At 33.6% G+C, this 25,840-nt stretch overlaps 3 protein-coding genes across 11 annotated transcripts in view; 1 reads left to right on the forward strand and 2 right to left on the reverse strand.

Moving 5' to 3' along the window:
- Window positions 1–3,634, forward strand: part of Fam13c (family with sequence similarity 13 member C) — a 124,101-nt gene extending 120,467 nt beyond the window's left edge. For 5 of the 9 annotated variants that reach the window (XM_087184819.1, XM_087184818.1, XM_004858292.3 and 2 more), the window contains one exon: window positions 695–2,247. In XM_087184819.1, the coding sequence (XP_087040945.1) occupies window positions 695–818 (124 nt within the window). In that variant the 3' untranslated portion in view covers window positions 819–2,247. Of the gene's footprint in view, window positions 1–694 lie in introns of all 9 variants that reach the window. The other 4 variants (XM_013077206.3, XM_087184816.1, XM_004858291.3 and 1 more) reach the window with 1 other exon arrangement.
- Phyhipl (phytanoyl-CoA 2-hydroxylase interacting protein like) overlaps window positions 2,044–25,840 on the reverse strand; it is a 46,652-nt gene continuing 22,855 nt past the window's right edge. The window contains exons 2-5 of the mRNA XM_087184820.1: window positions 14,514–14,710; window positions 13,349–13,523; window positions 11,580–11,697; window positions 2,044–3,307 (exon numbers count right to left, since the gene is read on the reverse strand). Coding sequence (XP_087040946.1) covers window positions 2,773–3,307; window positions 11,580–11,697; window positions 13,349–13,523; window positions 14,514–14,710 — 1,025 coding nt within the window. The 3' untranslated portion in view covers window positions 2,044–2,772. The remainder of the gene's footprint in view (window positions 3,308–11,579; window positions 11,698–13,348; window positions 13,524–14,513; window positions 14,711–25,840) is intronic.
- Window positions 17,774–25,840, reverse strand: part of LOC147825617 (uncharacterized) — a 32,274-nt gene continuing 24,207 nt past the window's right edge. The window contains exon 4 of the transcript XR_015440338.1: window positions 17,774–17,852. The gene's annotated coding sequence lies outside the window, so the exon portion shown is untranslated. The remainder of the gene's footprint in view (window positions 17,853–25,840) is intronic.

A 25,840-nucleotide genomic window follows, 5' to 3' on the forward strand; every position in this document is an offset into this window, starting at 1 on the left:
ATAAATGTACTTGGTGACAAAGTTAGAGCATGCAGTAGTTACTCATATGTATAAAAATGTATGCAATGTCATATGTCTAGTCAGTAAAATTCATGTGCAGAAGAGGACTATTGTAATTTAGACTCATAAATTATGTCTGTTAAGGAACAGCTCAGTGACTCTTCTACACAATGGCAGAAACAGGTATTATAATTTTAAGAAAACATGGGAATGTTTTAAGTTTATAAGAGCCAGCGACTGGATGATGTTTTTTTCTTATAAAAATAAATTTATGAGTTACTGGTGTTATCAAATTTGTTTTATTTTCAGGTTGATATTTTTAAAAATAAGTTTTACTATTTGGGCTGAAAATACTGTGTAAGTGTGGAACTATGGCAAGTATTGGGAGAATGACTGGACAAGGAAGGCCTTGAGGATTCTAGCTCTTTGTTTTCTTCTCAGATTTTTCACTTGGCCCATTGTTATGTCTAAGCACAGAACGATTTATCTGCAAAAGACCTATGACATTCATATTCTCAAACAGTATTATTATTCAGAAACATGAAAGAGTGGATGAAGGTGAAGGGGAGGTAAAGAAGAGAATGCAAAAACCAAGAGGAAGCTGCTACTCTGTACTTCTTTATATATAAATCATATAAGGATATTTAATGACTTGCTTCCTTATGAACTAATGGATTGTATTTTCTCTTTACAGAAGTCCACAAAAGGAAGATAGGATACCGATGGCAGATGAGTACTATGAATACAAGCACATAAAAGCCAAACTGAGACTATTAGAGGTCCTCATCAGCAAGCAAGACGTGGCCAAAACTATTTGAGGTTTAGGAAATCACCATCATTTTCACCCCAGATAAAAATTAAGCTTATTTTCCATTGCCATTTGCGCTAAGTAGTTTTGACATGCTGAAAATGGAAGCACTTTAGTGGTAGTTTATTTTTAAGAAAGGATAGCAAGTTTATAGACTGTACAAGGAAAAGGAATTTAACTGGGGAAAACACAAACAGGTAACCATCTCATTGGGAAAAAAAATAGGCTTCTTCCACGCCAAGGACAAAATTCAGTCAATATAATTATTTCAAAAAAATCTAATATATTATAAATCTAAATGACACACACTCGGGCTACTTGTTAGGGAAAATTTATTTAGAGTCCAAAGATTGTTTATGTCAATGTATGGAAAAGAGTGATTTTTTTAAAAAATCAGAAAAGGAAAAGAGATTCTGTTTTTCAAATAGCAAGGAAAGCCTCTAGTAAGAAAGTAATTTATTTGAAATTTCAAGTGATATAACATCTACTGGCTTGTCCCTTAACTCTGTTAGACTTTCAGTACTCTAAAATATACTAAAAGGTGTCACTGCTTTTTTAGTTCAATATAAAAACAGCACATTATTTTATCAGTTATTTGCGGTTTTACATTTCTGGTTACCAAAGTTCATTCTGACAGCATGTACTTTGCGAATTATCTTTGTCTATAACTGACAGATGTTTATATTAAAATATTGTATTAAAATTTTAAAATAGGTATTTTGGATAGAATGTGTCTTCGGTATATAATCTAATGTGACCATAGTATTATTGCTAATCTTTTTGTTTACTATAACTAAGAATATATAACTATTTTTCCATCAGGAATATGCATTTTTCTTAATATCCCAAAGTCTATACTTCATAAAGTGAAAAAACTTTCTCATGAGCTGTGTTCTTCATTCTGTACAAAATGAAAGTCTGGAAACTGTTTGCCCTGATACCTTGGGAATGAAGCCTGAATATTTTATTTGCTTCACCAATTTTAGTATATTGTTTTGTTATTTTGTACTAAAACATGTTTATTTTGTTTTCTAAAAACAAGCAAAAGGCTGACATTTTCTTTCATGTATGAATAATGTTTGTATTTCTACTTTCTGTAATGTTTAAGCATGATATTGAAGAAATTCACATTTTCATATAGTTGAGAATACTGATGATTTCAAAAGGAGACTACTTCAGAGACTTATTTTCTCTGTATTTACCTGATTTTATAACTTTTATGAATGAGAATAATGTCCTTCATAAATTTGTTTAATTGAAGTCATCCACTTGTAACAGGACAGATACACAACTACTTGAGGTTTACAAATTACATCTTTGATAAGGGAAATGGTTTCATGACAATGTATACAATTGCTATTAAAATGTAACTCCACATATTCGATATGATTGTAAATATTTTATACAATACAAATAAAATATTTTTCTATTATATTTATTATGCTGAAACACAGTTGTTGTTTCCTGTTAGCTAATATAAATAACATAAATAACACTGTCAAACAACAAGTTGGAAGTGCTGACAATTCTAGGCTTCAAGATTTAACTCATGCTGCAATTACACCCTTTCATGCGTTTGGAGTTATTCCAATATTTGTTCAGTAGATTAAAATGAATGCATATTTAAACACCACTTATAAGCCATTATTTTGTATTTTGCTAAAGCATTCTATATAATTCTCTTATGTTTGGCATATAGGAAAAATAAAAACATTGCAGCATCTAGGCAAATAAAGTGTCAGAAGGAGAACTTAGGATGTTTGATCATTGAAAGTAGTGGAAAGGGTGGGGAATAGGAAACACGAAAACAGCTCTGAATGAAATTTGAGAAGTGGTAGTTTGCTTTTGGTGATAGCGGCATGTGCATGCTTCAGTGGAAAACATTTGATGATGAAAATGGACAACAGAGGATCAATGCTCTTAGTGGAAGAAAAAGGGCTGGGTAAGAATAAGAAGAGTGGGTGTTAACGTCCAACACTGATATTACAGGTTTTGCAGCTGGGATCTTTCTTTGCATTTGCAGTAGACAAACTCATGAGCTGATGACCAGTGATTTCTGCCACGGTGCCCAGAGAAAGATCGACAGGATCAGTGTAAATGACTTCTAAAATGACATCCTGGGCATGGTGGTAAACCAGCATCCCATCTTCTTCTGTACAGGTCAAAAATTTATTATCCTTGGAATTTAGTTGAGGAAGGCGCTGCTTACAAAATTCATCTCCTGGTGATCCCACAGGGGCAATAACAAGAATCACATAATGATAAGCAGTGTACATACAGTAGAAGTCCCCAAAGTATAAGTTAGTATTGGGGTTAAAAAGTTTTTCTGCTGCAATCTCAAACCTGTATCTTCCATAAGGTGAATCCTGAGGTGGCTTCCCAGTATTGAATTCAGTGCTGCAGCTGAAGAAGATGCCTTCTAATTTTCCACTGATAGGAGAGCCATGGCTACCACTGTCATCCTTGACAGAAGGCTGCATAGCATTCCCATGGTGTTCTCTGCAGGAGAAATTGTCATGCTTAGTACAACAGCGGTAAACCTACTGATTTATAGACTTGAATGGTCCAAAAGTCAACCATCTGCTAAATGCCTGAATGCCCATCCTACTATCAGATCAAGGAGAATGTGTTTTGACATTACCTATAATGGCTGAATTCTACCCTGAACTTGAGCATGATCTACAAACTTTGAAGACCTTTAACATAATTTACTGGATGAAAAAATTAAACTACAAGTAGAAATCTTATATGCTTTTTTATTTTGGGGGGTTTTAGAAGTGTCTTTGCAAAAAGAAAGCTGGAATAAAATATTGCTAAATACTTGAATATTGATACATATGATGACTGTTTCTTCAAATATGCTAGAACATACTCATTAAATGAGTACTATATGGCTGGGAAAGGTCCCATCCCACCCTGAGACTTCAGAACTGTGATTGCTGGTGCCACAGGCCTAGGCATCTCCTGCCTTCATCCTGAGAGTTCTAAAGAAGCCCTCCTTTATATCCTGTGGTTCAGGGATGGTGGCTTCTAGTAATACAATGCTTGGCATCATATTTACTTGCCCTGCATATCCTGGGGACAGTCCTCTCCACATCCTATACCACCAAGATAGGAGCAACTGCTGCCAGGAGCCACAGTATCACCATAGCCTGACTCTGTGGTTCTTGAGGATATATACTTTTAGAACCCTCTACTCACTATAAAGTCATACAGCTACCTTCAGGAAACACTTCAGATATCAGAGAAAGATAAAATCACACAGGGACTACAGTTTAGAGCTCCCTTATAACCAAACCCAAAGCATCTACCAAATGAATCCTATATCTTATCTACATGAAAAAATTTCTTCATACAAATGCTACTTCATAAAACTGAAAGAGGCAAATATAGTATCAGATACTAACATAAGGACACAATGAGTATGAAAGGGAACTAGGTACCTCCAAAGGAAAACAGTAATTCTCCAGAAATAGATCACAATTTGAAATGCCTGAAAATAAATCCAACATAATGATCCTAAAGAAACAAAGGTGAAGAAAAGGGGCAGAGCCACTAAAAGTTTATTTCATGAAATAAGAGCTGACAGTTTCCCAAATTTTCAAAGATAGAGACATCCAGATATAAGAAGCAGGGCCGGCGGCACTGTGCCTGCATGACAACCACAAAGCCCTGAGTTCAATCCCCAGTACCAGAGAAACAAAAACAAAAACAGACACCAACTAGATTCAACCAAAATAGATCTTCACTAAAGCATATTACAGTCATAACATCAAAAGTACAAGATAGAATCCTGAAAACAGCAAGTAAAAAGGAGCAAGTCACATATAAGGGAAAGTCCATTTGAGTTACAGTAGATTTATCCAGCAGAAAATTTACAGGCCTGGAGAGAATGGAATGATATTGCCAATGAACAATAACAATAAAGAAAATGATAGATCTGTATCCCTGATGAACACATGCAGAAATTCTCAAAGCAGCAGCGAACCAAATTCAACAGTACATGTTACACTGTGATCAAATACAGTTCGTCCCAGAGATTCAAGGGTGGTTCAATATACTCAAACTTATAAGTGTGATATGACATATCTACAGAATAAAGGACAAAGACCATATGATCATTTAAACAGATTAAGAAAACATTCAGTAAGATTTACCATCCCTTCATGATAAAAAAAAAATAGGTGTAGGAAGAATATATCTAAAAATACTAAAGACTATATATGAAAAGTCCACAGACAATATCTCATGGACTGGAAAAAAGATAAGCATTTCCTTTGAGATTGAGAAGAAGACAAAGAAATCCATTTCCAATACTCTTATTTAATATAGTACTAGACATCTTAGCAAGAGAAATTAGGGAAAAGAAATAAATTACGGCCATCCATGTCTGCAGACAACATTTTATAACAGAAACTTAAATACTCCATCAAAAGAGCTGTTAGCACTGAAAAGCAAATTCAGTAAAGGAGCAAGATACAAAAATATAAAAAATAGCACAGCATTTTAATATATCAATAATGAACTTGGTGAAAAAGAAATTAATCTCATTCACTAGAGCTACAAAATATTTAGAAATAATTTTAACTAAGAAGTGAAAAATCTCTCCAATAAAAATGATAAAATACTAATGAAAGAAATTATATTACAAAAAATGGAAAGATATCCCATGTTTTGGAGGAGGTAATAGTCAAAATGGCCATACTACCCAAAACAATCTCTAAATTCAATGTAATCCCCATCAAAATACCAATGACTTTCTTCACACACAAAAAAAATTCTTAAATTCATATCAAACAAAAAAAGACCCAGAATGCCAAAGCAATCATGAGCAAACAAACAAGCAAACCTGGAGGCCTCACATACCTGATGTCCAAACATTCTACACAAAGCTACAGCAACCAATATAGCATGGTACTGGTATAAAAACAGACATAGTCAAAACAGAATAAGAAAACAGAAATTAATGAACATTAAACAACCAATCTTTGAAAAAGGTGCCAAGAACTTACAGCAGAGAAAACAGTCTCTTCAATAAAATTATGCTCCCAAAATGGCATATGCACATAAAAACGGATGAAGTGAGATTCTGAAATCAACTCAACATTGATCAAAGACCTAAATGTTATCTATGTAAATGAAACTATGAAATTACAACAAGAAAATAGAGAGGGGACACTTCAACATATTGGGGCAGGGAATAATTTTTCAGATAAAATCCTAAAGCCACAGGCAACAAAAATAAACACAAATGGTATTATATCAAAGTAAGAACCTTTTGAACAGCAAAGGAAATAAAAGAATTAAGAGACAACCTATAGAATGGGAGAAAATATCTGTAAAATATTCATCAGACAAAGGCTTAGTATCCAAAATACATAAGGAACTCAAAAAGCTAAACGTGAAAAAAAAAAAAAACAAAAAAAAAACACAGAACTACTCAATTAGAAAAATGGGTAAAGGTACTAAGAGATAGTCATCAAAAGAAATACAAATGGCCAAGAAGTACTGTACATTAAAAATGCTCACTCTCACTAATTATCAGAAAAATGCAAATCAAAGTCAAAATGAGATATCTCATTGCAGTTAGAGGAGCTATCAAGAAGACAATCCGTGCTGTTAAGGATGCAGAGAAAGAGGAACTCATACACTGTTGATGGAAATATAAATTTGTACAGCCATTATGAAAAACAATAAGTTGCATTATTAAAAACTAATAATAGAACTATCATATAATCCATTACTGGGTATACAGCCAAAGGATATGATATCATTAAACCAAAAAGATACTAAAAAGATACATGTACTCATGTGTACTGCAGCACTATCCGTAGCAGCTAAGTTATAGAATCAACCTAGATGCCCATTATTAAGTGAATGGATAAAAAAAGGGCACATATACACAATGGAATATTATTCAGCCATAAAAGACCAAAATCTTGTTATTTGCAGTGACATGGATGAAACTGGAGGCGACACCACATATTCTCATCTATTCATGAAAACTATTTGTCAATTTTATAAAACAACAGAATGGAATAGTGGTCACTAGAGCCTGGGAAAGGAAAATAAAAGGGGAGAAGGGACAGAAAAGTTCAATAACTACCACCAAAACACAGAGAAGAGATTTAGTTCTGTTTTTTCTAGAGCATAGTATGGTAACTATTGATCAAAATAACTATGTTTCAAAATAACTAGAAGAGATGATTTTTCCAACAGATACACATGATTAACATTTGAAGAGATCATTACACATTGTATTCATATATTAAATTACCAAAATGTATTCCATATGGAAATATGTCTCAATAAAAAAACTTTTAAAATGAGATACATTATATTAAGGAGATACATTATTTGTAATGGGGGATCAATTGATGGTACCTCTATTAAAGAAGTTATTAAGGTATGCACTTTCAAAGCAAAATCCAACTAGTCTAATTTAAAATTAAAAGAAAAAAGAAACAAAAAATGAGTGCTGTCCATATATATATATTTTTTTGTACTAGGGATTGGACTCAGGATCTTGAGCTTGTGAGGCAGGTGGCAGCACCACTGAGCTAAATTCCCGGCTCTCCACCTTACCTTTTAACAACAGTGTTCTGTTTATTTTTTAACCCTGGCTCAGTTTACTAATCAGGTTATTTCTTGTGTTCTGATGTAAATAGTGCTGGTTATTTTCCTTTTACCTCACCCCATGCTCTATCTCTTTTGCCTTCACTGTGGCCTGAGACTCTATCACTCAGTTCTTCCCTTGATCTCTGTTATTTCAGTTATACCAACGTGAGGCCCAGTAGATATAGGATACAAGGAGGTAAAGCCCTGGGTGTGTCTTCCTCTACTTGCACCATGCTTCAGGGCCTGTAGCTGTGACGTGGCTCAGTTCTTCTATATCTGATATCTGTCTAGTGCTCCTGCTAGTTGACTTCCTTCCAGTCCCAATGAGAGTAAAACTCTTCAATTCTTAATATTTCCTGGTTGCTCCAGCATTCCTTTCTAGTTGCCTTAATTGCCTTTGGTGAATGGCAGTTTAGTTAAATTCTCTTCAGCATTCCCCAAGTATATCTTCTTTTTCTTGTGGGATCCCTACCAGCATGATAAAGTTATTTTTTTTCTTTTTTATCACTTTGGAGATTTTTCTTTTTTTTTTTTTTCAGTTTTCAAGAGCTTCTCCTGTGTGTTGTGTGAATTTCTTTGGATTTACCCTATTTGGCATATTCTCCGCTTGAAATTGTTAAGTTTATGTCATTTGCTAAATTTGAGGGTTTTTCAGCCATTATTCTCTGAATGCTTTTTCACCACCACTCTCTTTCTCCTTTTCTTATTGACTTTGATGATAGGAATATTAGACTTGCTAATAGCTCCACATCTCTATGATGTTCTGATAATTTTTTTCAGTCATTTTTACCTTTGTTGCTCATTGTGGGTAATTTCTATTCTATAAGTTTACTAAATTTTTGTCCTCGATTCTGCTGTTGAATCAATCCATTGCTTTTTTATTGCATGTACTATTTTTGTTTGTTTTGTTTTGCTTTTGGAGCAGGGTCTCACTATGTAGTTAGCCCAGGCTGGCCTGGAACTCATGGCAATCTTCTTTGTGCCTTAGGTTGCTTTATTGCTTCTATTTTTGTCTCAAGTATGTCAGTTATTGCTTATTGGAACATTTTTACAGTGTTTGCTTAAATATCTCTGTCAGATAATTCTAAGATGTGCTACCTTGGTATTAATGTCTTTAATCTTTTCTCATTCAGTTTGATTTTACAGATTATTGGTATTTCTCCATTGAGCTTCCATTAATAAGAGGTGGGGTACAGTTATTACTGGAAGGAGGTGGTAGTTTAGGATCCCACTGGGCCTAAGCTAATAAAGTCTAGCTGGGAGGATGAGGGGAGGTATCTCACTACTGCTCTCCATGTGGCCGCCATTAACACTGCAGGGACAAGGCTCACTGCTTCTGGGCAGTGTTAGAAAGCCTACATCTGGCACTCTGGCACCATTCTACCAGAGGGTAAGTGTATCTAGGTTCCCTATTTGACTTTAGTTGGTAGGTATGGGACAAGGTTTTTTTTCTCCCCACACAGTTGGGCTGGAATAGGATGGTTATTGTCTAGAAGATTTCTATATCATTTCCTAGTTGGTTGGGTAAATAAAGCAAGACAACTTTCTGGTTTATTTTTTGGTTTGTGCCCATTTGTGTTTCTAGGTTGCCAGTTTTGCTTGAACCTTGTTCAAGATAAAACTCAGGGAACTCAACCCTTGAGTCCCAAGGTCCCTAAGAGGTCTACCTTCTTTCTCTCTCCCTTTCATAGTTTTATATTTCTTTTGTATATCAGGTCCAGTGTTTTTAGTTGCACTTAGTGGGAAAAATAGGAAGAAGTGTGTCTATTTCATTTTGCCACTGGTCAAAACTTTTTATCCTTGTTTCAGTCTCATTAACAATACCCAAATATCAATATGTCCTATATAGATCTGTACATGCAAGAATATGAAATAGTATCTACAAAAATATAAACTAGAATTTAGGCCATGAAATGCCTCCTTTTATCAGTGACAGAAGCTCAAATCTGAGGAGATATAATCTGGCACTAAAAGTACCAGAATGGCTACACATATTGACACATATCTACTAATTTCAGAGGATTCTTAGACAACTTTCAGATAGAAATGAGTTTTAAGAACAATTAGTCTACCAACTAAACATGAACAAGAAGAGAAAGTGGTATGTTCTTATGTTCATTTAAGGTAACAGAAAACAATGTTCTTTTGGAATTCTTTTTAATTGGTAGAGAATAAAATGAGTTTATTCATCATGCATTGAGTCCAGATTTATCTAGGACTTTTTCCATAATTTTTAATGACCAGGAAAGTTTATTAGGCAATTGAAACTTTTCTCTATAGTTATGTATTACAAATCAGATTTTAAATGGATCATAATCAAGGAACAATGTCCTAACTAGAGTTCACTGCATAAAAAAAATCAAGGTCCACTGACATTTTTATAAAATTTTTATAAAAACAAGGTCTTTAAAAACAATGTTAAAAAAAATGTCTCCATGCCTTGGCAAGTATATTTATTTATATGTATTCTTTATTAACGATATAATTTACTTAAGATATATTATATTCATGTACCAGTTCCTCAATGAACATCCCTATTCTGTATTATTAACATGCTCTAATTTTTTTAAAAAAGATACAGTTTACATAGATTTTACTACTATTATCATGGAGAAATCAATCAAAGGTACATTTCCTTCGTAGTTAACACATCTTTTATGCTAGTCCCTCGAATCAAATCATGAAATGTACAAAATAAGTATCCATTTTATAGGTGTTTTTTTTTTATCTGTTTCTCCTTGGAAGTGTTTTTGAGAACAGACGAAGCAGAGTATGAACACCAGCTTTCAGCTGAGGGACCCTGAAAATCACAGAGAAATACTGACCCCAAGTGGCCACCTACAGTAGACACTGGCAATACTCCAGGAGTCTAAACCAAGCATCAATGATATAATAATTTATCTCATTGATATATTTCTTAGTAAAGACAATAGCAATAGTGGAAATGTTTTGGTTTTCAAATTTTTGCTTAACAAATATAAAAAATCTTTCTGCGTATAGTTATTCCCAATTAAGGGTTGTCAAGCATGATACCTAATGTTGTTTAATTTGTACTCTGTTTATCAGGGGAATGGCATACACCAATAATTAAAAAGATTACAGAGTAGATACTTTCCCAGTGAAGAGAATGATGGACTAAACTCTGTATTTATATTTTTTAAAAAGGCAAAAATGCTTTTCAACATCAAAATATATAAAAATATATGATATTTCAGAGTGTTTCATTTAAAGAACACAGAAACCTAAATACACTTCTCTATGATTTATTTTAGATTTTTCACATCTTGACATAAATTTGGATCCATGATCTTGATTTAAAAGAAACTAGAGAAGTATGAAAAAAAGAACATCAAAGCTTTCTAAATTTTTTTTCACATGCACTGTCAATGTAAGAATTCTTTAGTCTAAAATGAGACCAAGATTTTAAAAATGACAAATTACAGGGATGGCTGTATAAAAGATTTAGAACCAAGATAGCACTTGCCATTTTGAAAGCCTTAGTTTCACTTTAAAACACACATCTGCCTATTTATCCTCTTGTTTTTCTCTACAAATATGAAAATGCTGCAATATTAAAACTACCTATAGGATAAAGTTCATTTAACTTCTTAAGAACCATTTCAAGGGATTAAATATAGGCTATCTTAGAAATATTAGTCAACTATCACAAGAATTCAATAGCAAAGACAACTGTCTTCATGAATAATTAATTGGAGATAATAGTTAATCGATTCTACTTAGGCAGAAACCTGCAAATCCTAGCTGATTTCCCACAATATTTCACAAAATAGTCGTCTTTTTTCTCATATTTTTAATATCTTAAAGGGACCCACAGAAAGCAGTCAATATATAAGAGAGCATTTGAGTCACTGAGAATTGGAGAAATATGTACAGTAAATGCTTATCAATCTAAACACCAGAGGTGATCTAGTGCAGTGGAATAGAAATTATTATATGATGATGGAAAGGTATCTAAGTGGGAAAATCTCATGATATGTATTTTTCTACTGGTTTTTTTCTCTAGAGAAAAGTATAACTATTTTGAAAAGAAATTTAGAATTGCAACTTGGCAGAATTAGAATCAAAGGCAATATGACCCTCAAATTTGGAATCATACTTAGTAAACAAATAACTATATGTATTTTATTCTTACCGAATATAGTCAAAATATTCTTTGTGCTGATTACGATAAAAAACAGAAAATTTAAGCATACGTCCTGCAATCACTTCGGCCTTCTCCAACAGTTGTGTTAGATGAACTTTTGAATAGTCTGAAAATTTTCAAAAGAATGCGTTAGTAAAATATAGCACCAAAAATACCAACTGCAAGAAACTGGCTATTAAAATTCACTATTAGGGAATGGACTTAGTGACTAGGAAATGGCTTATAAATAAAACACACATTGTCTTTGTATGGCACATTTTTCTTTCTAGAAAAGAATTTTTTTAGAGTTATAGTTGTTATACTATATTTGTTATACTTGCATTTTTCACACATTAGAATTTAAACATTTAAACAAACATGTTCAGTAACTCTTCATAATCCACATAATGAATATCAGCACCTTAACAACTTTTCCTCAATCAGTCGATAAACTGGATAAGAAGCTTATCATCTACAAGCAATAATAATAATAATGCTCATCTAATTTATTCTCTAACTCTCAAAATGATTGACAAAATGATTATGTGAATTTATTGATGAAGATGTTTAATCTTGTCAAAGTTTAATGATTTTGCCCATATAGATACCAAAGTTTTCTTGTGGTAAAACACTGAAATCTTTAATGATTAAGGATGTTTCATTATCTAGCAACTTACTCATAGAATATACAAAGAAGACTGAAGATAAAATCACTATCACGTAGAATTAAAACTTTATCCATTTAACATGTCCATAGAGGTTTTATACTGAGTTTGAGATGAAGAAACAATGCAAGATACTGATAATAAAGCAGTAGCTAAACATGCACTGACTCTAAAATAATGCAAGTGTGAACTATAGGAGAAAAAAAGCTTATTTATCTGAAGGATACCTCAGCTGGTGAAAGTTGCTAAGCAACCTGCAATAGGTGAAGCAAACTTTTTTTACTACTTTTTATACAAGCTCTAGTGTGTTGAAACAGCCTCTCTCTACAATTATTTTTTTTTATAGAAACAGTTATCTAGAGGAAGAGACAAAAGGAGAGGATGGCATAAGTACTCAACTGTGTGTTCAATAAATGTGTACTTCTTGAATGAGTAAACAAATACATAAACGAAGGTGGTAAATAGTAATATTTTCCAAAAGAAATATTAGAATACTCAAATACTAAAGGATAGTTCACATCGCATTTCCCAATGGTAAGTGACTATGAAGATATTTTTTAATGAAGCAATGACATACAAAGATATAGAGTATACTAGTTTAGAGATAGATTTTCTTAAGCTCTTCTAGCACTCAAGTAGAAAATCCAGTAACATTTCTAGAAGACACAGTTATTGAGATCTGCCTCTATTCCCTGAAATTAGAGAAAGATACTCTATTCCTTTCTTCCTCTCTTCAATGTCTGTGAAAATTGACAGGCTGAAAGTAAAAGAATAAAAGAAAGCTGCCTCACAAAATGAAGCCCAAAATATGCTGAGTATGTAATTTTCTAATTTCGCCAACTTTTATTTCACTTTGAAAATAATAATGTGTGCAACAAAGTGATTTGATGTCATCAAATTCTGCTACTGAGAATCTCAGTTCCCACAAATAACTGAAACATTTTTTATTCTATTACATAATGCTGATAAAGCAAAAATGACCAATGGCTATATTCATTCACCTTTTAATTACAAAAAATATTTTTTCAGTAATTAGCTTTCCATGAACAATTAACTAAGGTTTTTTTTTGTTGTTGTTGTTGTTTTTACTGTATTTGTACCTAGTTCTCTTACCTGCTGTGCAGAATTCTATAATTTCACTCCATTCAGATACAACATAATCACCATCAACTTGTTTTGAGGCAGTCTGAACTGCAACTGTATATTCAGTTCTTGGGCTCAAAAACCAGTGTCCACGGACAGTCATAGGCAAGGGAACAGCTTTTGCTACCAGTTTTGTAGGAACATCCTAAGGAAGAAAAAAGGGAGCATAGGAAAGAAAAGAGGAGGCAGGCAAAAAAAGGGAAAGAGGAAGGGTGAAATATGAAACTATAACTTTAATCAATTATAAGAGATAGACAAGAATTAAATTCCTAAATGATAATAGAACTTTTCTCTTTAAGAATAATTAACAATTTTTAAAAATCTTTTATTCTCCATATCCAAAAACTAAGGCCTAACTTGTTCAAGAGATATACCCAAGGTCATACAGCCAAGCCCATTGGCATAAATGTACTTGGATCCTAATTTTCTTAATTTCTAGCATATTGGTTTTCTCTGCAAATTATATGCTTCTCAAAGTGTAACATTCTAATACTAACTGACAAATTTCAAGTAAATAGATATGAAAGAGATAAAATTCAATGGATTTAGTATTAAAATACTTATTTGTGTAATTTATAATTTACCAGCAAGCTCATTATTAAGAATTTTTGTATGCAAGAACACTTTTAAAATAAATTAATCTCTTTTATATAAATATATATATATAGTATTTTCTTCACTTTTATTCAAGCATAGAGTCTATGTGTCATAGAAAAGTTTAGGTATTTCTAAACAATAAAATAATTACTAGTGCAGCTGAATACACTTCCATACTACAATTTCCAATGATACAGTATTTTAAGTGGGAAGTAAAGAAAGGAGGTCAAATCTTGAACTTTCTTTGTAATACCTCATCAGTTTCCCCACAAAATAAGTAAAATCTAATTTAACATGCTGAATTTTGTATTTGTATGACTCATAATTTTACATTTTTAATACTTATAACAATAAGTGTGGCATTTATTTTCTTCTAAAATTTATAAGAGGGATGGCGTTTTCAAATCACGTTTTAATTCTTCCCAGTGTTAAATAGTCATATAAATCATTAATAGAACATTATTCTTTCTTTTTAAATCTCTTCATACTTAGACACTTCTTAAGATGCAAGCAAAGATAAGTATTTGTTAGATTTTACCTTGTGTTTAAATTTATTAGAGTTCTTGTTCTCTTTCTTGTTGAGGTCAATGAAATAGTGTGTAATACGGTCCTTTGACTTTGAATCCATTTCCCATGAAATCTTAAATGAGTCACATGTGATATTGCTTATTTTGATGTTATGTGGTACAGGAAGTTCTTCCATCTCTGCTATGCCACTGTCTTGTGATTTGTTACCTGCCAAAAAGCAATGCACAGAAAGTTAATTTTCAATAAGAGAATTGTTCCAGGCTGTAAAATCTTATAGTATGTGCATTTCTGAACTCAACTATCTAACTACAAAATCTAGGATTTAATTTGTTCATGAAATAATGTGTGTTAATGACAGTAAAAGATGCTTACAAGGTCATATTATCAATAAAAACCAGAGATGACTTAATTTTTACCTTATCCATATTTTCAATTTGCTTTCTCAATTTCTGCTTTAGATAGTAAAAGTAAAAATACTGATGATTCATCTTTCTAAAGTGAGAAAGACTAGTCTCACATGGCAAGTTTCTCTGTGAACAGCTCCGAGATCATCTTTTTTAACTGAACATCAATTCTGCTCTTAATTAAGTGGTTTTAAAATAGATGACTTTATAAAATATTGATAATGAAGGGGTACAGTCCAATAAAGGAAATATTTCTTTAAAAGTATATGAGGTAGCAATGACAGACTGTAAAAATTATTTCTTCTCTTTTGCAAATATTATATATAGAGACAGCATGTAATAGTTATACTCTATCTACAAATAATATTGAAGACTATTCACTTATGAGTTACCATCTTTTCCCCATGGTATCTTGACAAATTTAATTTTGAGTGCTGAAACAACAGAGAAGGCTAAAAGGAGAAAGATGACTGCCATGCTGAACTGAAGCAGAATTTGACATCTGGTTACTGTAAAGACTTAGTTAAACTACACTTCCACTTAAAGAAAATGCTGTTGCTTTCCCTAATAGTATAAAGCAGGATTTGATAACTGATAGGACAACAAGATAAAATAAATATTTGCCAAGTTTGTTTCATATATAGGAAAGACATACTGGAACTAAATTTTACTCCACTTTTGCCTACATTTCTTTTTCTCAAGTCAATATACTATTCAATGCCCTGAAAGAGAAAAAACAAAATTGATAATCACATGATAAAAAAGGTAGGTCACATATAAGCTACATAACTTGTTTCCTAATGGAATAAAAGAGTGAATCTTAATAAAAATTAAAAGGAACAACAATGTCACCTTATGGCAACACCTTCCATTTCTAGGTAAGACTGTTCTCCCTCCTCCACAATTATACATCAATCACTAATATAAAAAGTTTGACAATCTCCAAATTATTAAAATTTTAAGCCATGCTGTCTTATCTGAAACAGTATTATAGTCAAACATACCTGATGTCAGGTGAAGCTAATTTCAAAATAAATTCTTCACTTTTAATTCTTGAACAATGGTTTAAATTTTTCTTTCTTTTTCCATGAACTTCTCTCACACTCCAGTTTCTCTAAATTCCCTCTCTACAAAATTCCAAAAATAACCCTCCTCATCAGGTCTTAGAGAATCCTCAAATTGTTTCTGGCTTAAATCATTAAAAATCAAGGCAAGGAACATTTTTTCATAGTTATTTGCTATTTCTACTTTGTCTGAGAAATGTCTGTTCATTTCAGGTGCCCATTTTTGGATTGGGTCTTTAAATTTGGGGGATCTGAGTTTTTAAAGTTCTTTATATATTCTAGATAGCAGACTTTTGAGGAACACCTGGTAAAAATTTTTTCCCACATTGTGGGTTGACTCTTCATGCCATTGGTGGTTTCTCTTGTTGTGCAGAAGCTTTTCAATAAGATGAGATCCCACTTGTTGATTCTTTGTGCTAGTTACTGTGCTACTGAGGTTTTGTTTGTGCAATCTTTTCCTACACCAATGTCTTCAAGAGTTCTACCTAACCTCTCTTCCAGCTGGTTTGGTGTTTCTGTAAAATCAACAAATCAACCAATAACAAATGCTGGTGGGGCTCTGGGGAAAAAGGAACCCTTCTCTACTTTTGGTGGGAGTGCAGACTGGTGCAACCACTTTGGAAATCAGTGTGGAGATACCTCAAAAAACTATGATTAGAGGTTCCATTTGGCCCAACTATTCCCCTGCTGGGTATCTTCCCAAAAGAATTAAAAGAATCATATCACAGCAATATATATGCACCCATGTTTATAGCGGTAGTTTGTAACAGCTAAAACTTGGAAACAGCCCAACTGATTGCTCAACTGGAGACTGGATAATGAAGATGCGGGTTTTTTTTTTTTTTTAATAAAATGGAGTACTACTCAGCCATAAAGAACGAGAAGCTAGAGACATTTATAGCTAAATGGATGTACATTGAGGCCATACTGAATAGTTTCCCTGGTGTGAGAAACTAAAAGTGTAAATAAGGATCAAAATGTGTAATAGATATTGTGAAATATAGAAGAAAAGGTCTAAAGGGGAAAGGGAAGTGGGAGGGGCAGGGAAAGGAATAAATATGAGAAAAGGAAAAAATGGAAACAAAGTCTTTGTAAATAGGGAGGGGTGGAGGGGTTGAAGGGAGGGCAGGGGAATGGGGAAAAAAATAACCAAGATAGATCATGTAAAGGTACAAATTCCTAATAATGAATGTCAGCATATTGTATACCTAAAATGTACCAGTAAAATTAATGGAAAAAAAAATCAAGGCAAGGGAAAAAACTCTCAGTGGAATCTTTTCAATGAAACTGGGAAATAGAAAGGCAATAATACTCAAACATTTGTAGTTTTGTTTATTTTGAAAATCTCATATTTCAATGTGTTATTCTGATTGAAGCTACCTTTAAAACATCAGTAATATTAATGAAAAGCTTTCTGGGCTATAATGGTACAAATTTTTGTATCTCATCTGCATCAGAGTTCTGTCCATATAATTTCACAACTGAGTGAAAAAAATTAAGATTGTTGTTTAGGATCACATAGAAAATACACCTATTTTGCATTTGATTCAGCTCCATAAAAACCAACTTCAATATATGAACACTATCAAAGATACATTCTGCCATTTAAACTTCCACTATTATCTTATTCAACTTTCAGTAACAAATAATAGACATATATTTCATAAAATATAATACTTTATTTACTATCTTTATTATCTACTTGTTAAAATTTGAGAAAAATTGTTATCTTAATTAAAAATGGAAATCTTTCCTCAAAGCATATTTTCCCATTAAGAGTAATATAAAATTTTGTTATACTAACAATTTTCATTTTCAAGCTACATGTCATAGTCCCAGTTCTTCATGAAACCGCTGGATTACCTCCATGCAACTTTCTTACTTGAGTAGAGAAGATAGAAAATTTAAATGTCTTATGAGTTTACACATAACTTCCTTTCTCTTCACATTCTATGAATTGGTTTTTAACAGAAAAAGATTTTGCAGTAAGTGATGGGAGAACAATGATTCTGACTATAGAAACTAATGGAACAGTGATCCATGTGACACCAATATTCAATAACCAGCCGGTAATATCCTAGTTCTGTCAATCAAGTATACTTCCAACTGTAAGACTTCATCTTAAGGGTAATTCTAGCAGGACTTGCCTACTTTACATGCTAAATGATTCTAACATCTGTAGCTACATTGCTGATTAGTAATACTGAATGTAGAACAAATAAATGGATTCACACACTTATGTCTATCCAAAACATGAGACTTGCTTTTGAAAACATTTCACAAGCAGTTTCTAACAACAGCAGTTATTTAAATGCAAGATAAAAACACTGCTAAATTATACTAATACTATTTTATATATGGCTCTCCTCTCACTGGACTAAAATTGCCTTACAAAAGAATGAACTTATTTTTTAAAGTTTTGAAATATAGTTAATACATCATACAATTCACTCTTCTAAAATATATAATTTAGTGGATTTTAATAGATTCAGAATTATGGAACCAGCCCCACAATCAATTATAAAATATATCTTTTAGTCCTCAAAGAAACCTTACATACTCTGGCCATCATCTACCTCACCACACACACACACACACACACACACACACACACACACACCTCACAAACCCCTTCCTCTAGGCAATCACTACTCTATCATCTTTCTTCATAGATTTTCTTATTCTTACGCATTTCGTGGTTACATCCCCAGCCTCTTTTTTATTTTTTATTTTGAGACACGGTCTCTCCAGGCCAGTGGGTCAGTTGCCCAGGTGGGCTTAAGTTATTATCCTCCTGCCTCAACTTTGCAGAGCGCTATGATTACAGGTGACAAATTATTTTTATGAGAAAAAAATGTAATGTTTCATTTACAGGAGTTCAATAGGTAAAAAGCTTAAAATACAATTTAATCAAAATACACCCTCAGAGTAACAGGTAGTTCATTTGTGCCTTTCAAACAAATCAAGAAAGAATTTTTTATTTTTATTTATTTATTTATTTATCATTGGTACATTTTAAGTATACAATATAATAACATTCATCATTGGAAATTTGCAACTTTACATAATATCTCTTGGTTCTTATTTTTCACCCTTGCCCAGCCCTCCCTTCAACACCTCCATTCCTATTTACAAAGATTTTGTTCCTATTATTCCATTTTCTCATATTAATTCCATTCCCTTCTTTCCTTTCCCCTACCCCTCCCACTTCCTTCTCCTTTGCCCCTTTTCTTCCTATTTCACATTATCTATTATATATTTTAGTCCTTATTTACACTTTCAGTTTCTCACACTAGAGAAACTATTTGGAATTTATACATGTGTGTCCTATTTATTTCACTTAATAGTATCACCTCAATGTGCAACCACTTAGCTATAAATGTCTCTAATTTCTCATTTTTTATGGCTGACTAGTACTCCATTTTATTAAAAAATGACATTTTCTTGATCCAGTCTCCAGTTGAGGGGCATTGGGCTGTTTCCAAGTTTTAGCTATCACAAACTGTGCTGCTATGAACATGGGCGCACATATATCACTATGGTATGATTCTTTGAATTCTTTGGGGAAGATCCCCAGCAGTGGAATAGTGGGGTCAAATGGGACTTCCAGTCCTAGTTCTTTGAGGTATCTCCATACTGATTTCCACAGTGCTTGCACCAGTCTACACTCCCACCAGCAGTGGAGCAGGGTTCCTCTTTCCCCACAGCCCTGCCAACATTTGTTATTGGTTGATTTCATGATAGCAGCCATTCTTTCTGGAGTGAAGTGGAATCTCAGCATTGTTTTCATTTGCATCTCTCGAATGACCAGTGATGTTGAACATTTTTTCATGTATTTATTTGCTATTTCTACTTCTTTGTCTGAGAAATGTCTGTTCCTTTCAGATTCCCATTTTCTGACTGGGTCTTTAAATTTGGGAGGTCTGATCTTTTTAAGGTCTTTATAGATCCGAGATAGTAGACCTTTGTCTGAGGAAGAGCAGGTGAAGATTTTTTCCCACATTGTGGATTGTCTCTTCACACTGCTGGTGGTTTCTCTTGTTGTGCAGAAGCTTTTTAATAAGAAGAGATCCCACTTGTTGATTGTTTGTGCTAGTTCACGGGCAACTGAGGTTTTGCTCATAAAATCTTTTCCTACTCCAATGTCTTCAAGAGTTCTACCTAACCTCTGTACCAACTGGTTCAGCGTTTCTATTTTAATATTTAGATATTTAATCCATTTCGATTTTAGTTTAGTGTATGGTGAGAGATATAGGTCTAGTTTTAATCTTTGGCAAGTTGAAGCCCAATTTTTCTAGCACCATTTGTTGAAGAGGCTATCTTTCCTCCAGTGAGGGTGTTTGGCTCCTTTATGGAAGATGAGATGGCTGAGTGTGTCTGGCATTGTTTCTGCATCTTCTAATCTGTTCCACTGGTCCTCAGGTCTGTTTCTTTGCTGTTACCATGCTGTTTTTATCACAGAAGCTTTGTAGTATAGTTACAGGTTGGGGATTGTGATACCTCTTGCCTTGTCTCTGTTACCTAGAATTGCTTTTGCTATTCTGGGTCTCTTCTTGTTCCAAATGAATGTTTCGATTGTTTTCTCAAGGTTGATGAAGTATGCTGCTGGGATCTCAACTGGAATTGCATTGAATCTATATAGCCGTTTTGGAAGTATGGCCATTTTCACTATATTAATCCTTCCTACCCAGGAGCAGGGGATGTCTGTCCATTTTCTGATATTATCTTCAATCTCTCTTTTCAGGGTGCTATAGTTTTCAGAGAAGAGGTCTTTGATTTCTTTCATTAGGTTGATTCCTAGGTATTTCAGTTTTTTGGATGCTATTGTGAAAGGAAGTATTTGCCCTATTTCTCTCTCAGTGAGTTTGTTGTTCGTGTAGATGAAAGCTATTGATTTTTGTGTATTGACATTGTATCCAGCTACTTGACTGAATTTGGTTATTAAGTCTAGAAGACTTTTGGTGGAGTCCTTGGGGTCTTCTATATAGAGTATCATGTCATCTGCAAACAATGACAATTTGACTTCCTCATTTCCTGTCTTTATTCCTTTTCTTTCTCGTGTCTAATTGCCGTGGCTAATGTTTCCAAAACTACATTGAACAAGAGTGGTGATAGTGGACATCCTTGTCTTGTTCCTGATTTTACTGTGAAGGATTTCAGTTTTTGACCATTTAGTATGATATTGACTGTTGGTTTTTCATAGATGGCTTTTATCAGATTGAGGTAGAGACTATCTGTTCCAATTTTTTGTTAGTTTTTTTATCATAAATGTGTGTTGGATTTTATCAAATGCTTTTTCTGCGTCTATGGAGATAATCATATGGTTTTTGTCCTTGGCTCTATTGATATAGTGTATTACATTGATTGATTTGCATATGTTGAATCATCCCTGCGTCTCTGGGATTAATCTCACTTGATCAGGGTGGTGTATGATCTTCTTGATGATCTTCTGCATTCTGTTTGCCAGTATCTTATTAAGGATTTTTGCATCTATGTTCATTAGTGAGATTGGCCTATAGTTCTCCTTTTTGGTTGGGTCTTTCTCTGCTTTGCGGATCAAGGTGATGCTTGCTTCCAGAAAACAATTTGGGAGTACTGCTTCACTTTCAATTTCATTGAAGACTTTAAACAGTAGTGGTGGCAGTTCCTCTCTAAACGTATTGTAGAATTCAGCAGTGAAGCCATTATGGCCCCGGCTTTTCTTAGTTGATAAGTTTTTAATTACATTTTGAATTTCTTTGGTTGATATTGGGTTGTTTAGAATTTTTAGGTCATCTTCGTTCAACTTTGGTAATTCATATGTATCTAGGAATCTGTCCATTTCTTCTGTGTTTTCCATCTTATTGGCATATAGGTTCTGGAAATAGGTATTGATGATCCTCTGGATTTCTGCTGGATGTGTTGCAATTTCATCCTTTTCATTCCTAATTGCATGGATTTGGGCCTTTTCTTTCCTTTTTCTGATAAGATTTGCTAAGGGTTTGTCAATTTTGCTGATTCTTTCAAAGAACCAACTCTTGGATTCATTGATTTTTTGTATTGTTCTCATAGTCTTCATTGCATTGATTTCTCCTCTGATCTTTATAATTTCCTCCCTTGTATGAGCTGTGGGTTTGTCCTGCTCTTGTTTTTCTAGAAGCTTGAGGTTCAGCATCAGGTTGTTTAATTGGGCTCGTTCTGTTTTCCTAATATGCATACTCACTGCTATGTATTTCCCTCGTAAGACTGCTTTCACTGTGTCCCATAGATTCCAATATGTTGTATTGGCATTGTCATTTAATTGAAGGAAATGTCTGATTTCTTCTTTAATTTCCTCTGTGACCCACTGGTTACTCAGAAGTGTGTTGTTCAATTTCCACGTGTTTATGAAATTTTTGAGTTTCTTTTGCTATGGATCTCCAATTTCATTGCACTATGGTCTGAAAATATACAGGGGATAACTTGAATTCCTTTGCACTTACTTAAACATGTTCTATGTGTGAGTATGTGGTCTATTTTGGAGAATGACCCATGTGCAGCTGTGAAGAATGTGTATTCTGATTTTGTGGGGTGGAAGACTCTGTAAACATGTTAAGTTCATTTGTTCAAGAGTTCGATTGAGTTCTAGTATTTCATTACTTATTTTTAGTCTAGTTGATCTATTTGTGACAGTGGGGGTGTTGAGATCCCCCACTATAATTGTATTAGTGCATATGTGACTTTTCATGTCCGTTAGTATTTGTTTTATATAGTTGGGCGCACTAGTGTTTGGTGCATAGATATTTATGATTGTCATCTCTTCCTGTTGGATTATTCCCTTTACAAGGACATAGTGTCCTTCTTCGTCTCTCTTAATCAGTGTTGATTTGAAATCTACTTGATCTGCAAAAAGGATAGCTACTCCTGCTTTTTTTTGGGTTCCCGTAGCATAGAGTATTGTTTTCTACCCTTGAACTTTCAGTCTATGAGTTTCCTTTTGAATGAAGTGTGTTTCTTGTATGCAGCATATTGTTGGATTTTGCTTCTTGACCCATTCTGTCAGTCTATTTCTTTTGATTGGTGAATTGAGACCATTAACGTTGATGGTTATAACTGAAATGTATTGACCTGTCATTGCCATGACTTTTTATTTTTTGGTTCTCCCCCTTTACATTTAATTTCTTGTCATGCCATATGGGTTCATTCTGCTTTGCTTCCTGGGGTTGTGATCCTCAATGTCGGTTCCTAGGATATTGTGCAAAATTTTTTGGAGTGCTGGTTTGTTATTCACAAAGTTCCTAAGGTGCTCTTTGTCATGAAAGTATCTTATTTCTTCGTCAATTCTGAAAGATAGTTTTGCAGGGTACATCAATCTGGGTTGGAGGTTGTTTTCTTTTAGGGCTTGGAATATGTCACTCCAAGCTCTTCTTGCTTTGATTGTTTGTGTTGAGAAGTCTGCTGTGATTCTGATGGGCTTTCCTTTGTATGTGATTTGTTTCTTTTCTTTAACTGCTTATAGAACTTAGTTCTTCTGTTGAGTTTCTGGAATCTTAACAATTATATGCCTATGTGTAAATTTTTTTTGATCAAGGCTAGCTGGAGTCCTATATGCCTCACTTATCTGTATATCAAGTTCTTTTCCCCTGCTTGAGAAGTTTTCTGCCTTTACTTCTTTGAAGAGTTTTTTTTTATGTCATCTGCACTCTCTCCTGTTTCTTCATTGATTCCAATTAGTCTTATGTTATTCTTCTTTGCATCGTCTAGCAGCTGCTGCATTGATTTCTCATGTTCCCTTATAATTTTGAAGCAATTTTTCTTTTCCTAGTCACTAATTGCAATCTTATCTTCTATATCTGAAATTCTGTCCTCACATTGGCTCATTCTGCTGTGTAGACTTTCAATGGAGCTTTTCATCTCCTGGAAATCTATTTGCATCTGTTGTATGGATTCCATTTGTTTCCTGTGTTGGAATTCCATCGTGTTCCCCAGCTCCTCTCTAGATTTATTAATCATGTCTTGCATGAGGAGCGCAATCTCTGCTGTTATCTGAGAAATTATTTCTGATTTCATTTTTTCCAGATCTTCTTTTGTTACCAGTTCAGTGGGTCCAGGTGGTTGAGTATCAGAGTGTTCCATCTCATTTCCCTTTGGGGTTGCTGTAGGTGATCTGGAAGTCTGGTTTTGAGACTTATTTATGTGTTTTCTCATTTTGACTGGGGGGGGCAGGGGGGTGCTGTTTGCACCTACATGGCTCACCTCCTCTGAGCTGGGAGAGTTGGGACAGGGGCCAGCTGGGAGTGGCGGTAGGGATGGTGGCCAGGAAGCCCCTTCCTCTGGACCCGGAGCACTGGGATGGTGGCTCAGAAGCCCCTATCTCTGGGCTGGAGAGGTGGGATGGATGGTGGCCCAAAAGCCCTTTCCTCTGGGCTGGGCAAGAAAGCATTTTTTAAATACCTAAAAGTGTCCACATATTTTGTCTAAGAAGTACACATTTAAACTAAAGGATTGTATCTAGACTCACCAAAACATTTTAAGTGTACAAAAAGATGGTAAGATCACTTTACATCTACATTTAATATCACCTACCTTAACCTATGCATTTAAAAACAAGTGTAAATAAAGGTTAAAATGATTAAAATGAATAACTGATAATTTGAAATAGGAAGAAATGTCCAAAAGGGTAGGGGGTGATGGGAGAGGAAGGGGAAAGGAAAGAAGGGAAAGGAAAAATTATGAGAAAAGAAAAAAAATGCAAAAAAAGTCTTTGTAAATAGGGAAGGGTGGAGGGGCTGAAGGGCACACAGGTAATGGGGAAAAAATAAGAATCAAGATACATCATTTACAGGTACAAGCACCCAATGACAAATGTAAATGTATTGTATACCTAAAATGTACCAATAAAAGAACCTAAGAATAAAAAAAACCAAGTATTATGGTATTGTAAATTTTTATATATCAGCAAGATATTGTCTACATATTCTATAAATTATCCATTCCATAGGAAAGAGATTACTCAAATTTGCATTTTTTAATTTTTTTCCCATCATATCTCTTTAAAAGTACCAACATTATACTAAGCAAACATTATTCCTCATATTCCTTATTTCTTTATGTTAGGGCCATATTACAGAATAGAAATCATTCAACATAATATTTTTATTTCATTTTACACATGTATGCATGTGTATTTAACTGTCTGAATATATAATATACACATACAACCACACAATTTTTTACTAGCTTTTTACTGAGATAAATTATGTAACTATTAAAATCCATAACTAAATCCCTTAAAAATCTGAGATATTTGAAATATCTATCATTATGAAAGATAAATCAAAGAAAAAAGTAATTTATAAAGATTACTGCCCCAATTTGATTAATTCAGAAAAGCAGTTTTATCTTGGATACAGATTAAAGGCCTCACTTAATAAACTAGATGGACTCTGGCAAAAAGCATAAGTGTATATTTCTATTTACTAAATATCTGTAGGATTTGAGTATATTCCTTACACCAGTGCTCCATACACCTAACAGTTTGCCATGAAAATAATGAGTAATTTTTCTTTTACCATACCTTCCTGAGTGCTACAATATTGCTAAAATCTTATAGTAGTTACGAGGGTTTAAATAACTCAGTTTAAATAAAGAAGGCATTTAAAGTGATAAAGATAGTTTTATTAATAAGTCTTGAGCCAACTTTCTAAGAAATTACAGGTCGTAGGTTCATCTCCTTTAATATCAGCAGCCAAGAGCAATATTTTCATATCACATCTCTTTTCCTTCCTAAAATTCTAGTGATTAAAAAAAAATCTCCAGCAAAGAACAGATAAGATAAAGCTATAGTCTTGGCCTTTTTTATTTTGAGACAGAGTCTCATTAAATCACATATTTGCCCAGAACAGACTCAA

This window comes from Heterocephalus glaber, unplaced genomic scaffold, assembly GCF_053883595.1.
Source record: "Heterocephalus glaber isolate CG9 unplaced genomic scaffold, H.glaber_assembly_v1.0 deba00001497, whole genome shotgun sequence".
Taxonomy (NCBI): Eukaryota; Metazoa; Chordata; class Mammalia; order Rodentia; family Bathyergidae; genus Heterocephalus; species Heterocephalus glaber.